Source organism: Camelina sativa, unplaced genomic scaffold (genome assembly GCF_000633955.1).
Source record: "Camelina sativa cultivar DH55 unplaced genomic scaffold, Cs unpScaffold00544, whole genome shotgun sequence".
In the NCBI taxonomy this organism is placed as follows: domain Eukaryota; kingdom Viridiplantae; phylum Streptophyta; class Magnoliopsida; order Brassicales; family Brassicaceae; genus Camelina; species Camelina sativa.
The window spans coordinates 34,399-36,516 of NW_010921724.1; the positions used below are offsets into that span (position 1 = coordinate 34,399).

Consider the following 2,118-nt stretch of genomic DNA (forward strand, 5'->3'; position numbering starts at 1 on the left):
ATCAATCACCTCAAGTTTAAGGTCTTGGTTCATGAATACGAAGGCAATGTCATGGAGGTCATTGGTACTGGCGAAGAAGGTATGGGTGTCATCTCTGAAGCTGATAAAAAGAAGGCCCTCGGCTATGAGATTGTTGGATTTGAGGTTGTTCCCTGCAGTGTTAAGTATGATCCTGAGAAGATGACAAAACTTCACATGTATGACTCCGTTCCTTCAGTTAACTGTCCATTGGAGCTTGACAAAGCTCAGATCATCAAAGAACATGAAAGAATAACCTTCACTTATGAAGTCGAGTTTGTTAAGAGTGAGACAAGATGGCCATCCAGATGGGATGCCTATCTGAAAATGGAAGGTGCTCGTGTTCATTGGTTCTCTATTCTGAACTCGCTTATGGTGATCTTCTTTCTCGCCGGTATAGTTTTTGTCATATTCCTGAGGACAGTGAGAAGGGATTTGACCAAGTACGAGGAATTGGACAAGGAAGCACAGGCACAGATGAATGAGGAGCTCTCTGGATGGAAACTTGTTGTCGGAGATGTGTTCAGAGAACCAGAAATGTCAAAGCTTCTATGCATTATGGTGGGAGACGGGGTTCGGATTACAGGAATGGCTGTTGTCACCATTGTTTTCGCTGCACTTGGATTCATGTCGCCTGCTTCAAGAGGAATGCTACTAACAGGGATGATTATTCTCTATCTTTTCTTGGGTATTGCTGCTGGGTACGCTGGTGTTCGTCTCTGGAGAACCGTCAAGGGAACTTCAGAAGGATGGAGATCGCTTTCATGGTCCATCGCATGCTTCTTCCCGGGTATTGCTTTTGTTATACTAACAGTGTTGAACTTCCTTCTCTGGAGCAGCAACAGCACTGGAGCTATCCCAATCTCATTGTACTTTGAGCTCTTGGCTCTCTGGTTCTGCATCTCAGTTCCTCTCACCCTGTTTGGAGGATTCTTAGGCACACGAGCAGAAGCAATCCAGTTTCCAGTGAGAACCAACCAGATTCCAAGGGAAATCCCGGAACGGAAGTACCCCTCATGGCTTCTAGTCCTTGGGGCAGGAACCCTTCCTTTTGGAACGCTATTCATAGAACTGTTCTTCATCTTCTCCAGCATATGGCTAGGGAGATTCTACTACGTATTTGGGTTCTTACTCATAGTCCTGCTCCTCTTGGTAGTTGTGTGTGCAGAAGTATCAGTGGTCTTGACCTATATGCACCTCTGCGTTGAAGATTGGAGGTGGTGGTGGAAAGCCTTCTATGCGTCTGGTTCAGTCGCATTGTACGTTTTTGCTTACTCCATCAACTATTTGGTCTTTGATCTGCAAAGTCTGAGCGGACCCGTCTCAGCCATGCTTTACATTGGTTACTCTCTGCTCATGGCAATTGCAATCATGCTTGCCACTGGAACCATTGGCTTCCTCACCTCCTTTTACTTCGTCCACTATCTCTTTTCCTCTGTCAAAATCGATTGATACCTTGACGACAAAATCTCAGCCATCGATCTCTGCTTTGTCTAAAGCAATTTCAGGTGTTGTTATTTTTTTTGTCAGTACTAGACTTGTAGAGTCAACTATATTTTACTGTTTTAATTTTTTTTCGGACCTGTATCCTCCTTATATGTTTTTTTTCTCACAACTCCGGGCCCCTCATGTTTTTGTTTTAAACTTTTGAGTAGAAAATAAACAACTTTGCCTTTCTGCTTTTGGTTTCCTTTGGATCGTGTTTTCTTGTTCTCATTGGTTGCACAGATGAGCTTCATGCGTCTGCCCTATATGGGAAATTAGTGTACAAATCTGTTGTCAAGTGGCAAAACAGATTAATGATTGATATGCTGCACAGCTGTTATCAATATACAAGCTGGAGACGACGATAATACTCAATTTACAGGAATCTGCTTTCTTAGTTAATGAATGATAAAGCAAGTGAGAAAAACGATTATTACTATTCGACGGAGTATTGTTTTTTTTCATGCAAAAGGTAAAACGATATATGAGGAGGCTACATTTTACAATCATCTGAATCTGGAAAAGATTTGGCCTATATCTATTGTGGCATGTTAATCTCATTGCATCTGCGCCTTTTTCTTTATACAAACTAGCAAGAAAGAATGTATAGGTCTC

General features: G+C 42.4%; 1 protein-coding gene across 3 annotated transcripts in view; it reads left to right on the forward strand.

The window, feature by feature from the left end:
* Positions 1 to 1,701, forward strand: part of LOC104773441 (transmembrane 9 superfamily member 12-like) — a 3,819-nt gene extending 2,118 nt beyond the window's left edge. Inside the window, exon 3 of one of the 3 annotated variants that reach the window (XM_010498051.2) lies at positions 774 to 1,701. In XM_010498051.2, coding sequence (XP_010496353.1) covers positions 774 to 1,470 — 697 coding nt within the window. In that variant the 3' untranslated portion in view covers positions 1,471 to 1,701. Of the gene's footprint in view, positions 1 to 27 lie in introns of all 3 variants that reach the window. The other 2 variants (XM_010498054.2, XM_019242664.1) reach the window with 2 other exon arrangements.
* Positions 1,702 to 2,118: the final 417 nt, after the last annotated feature.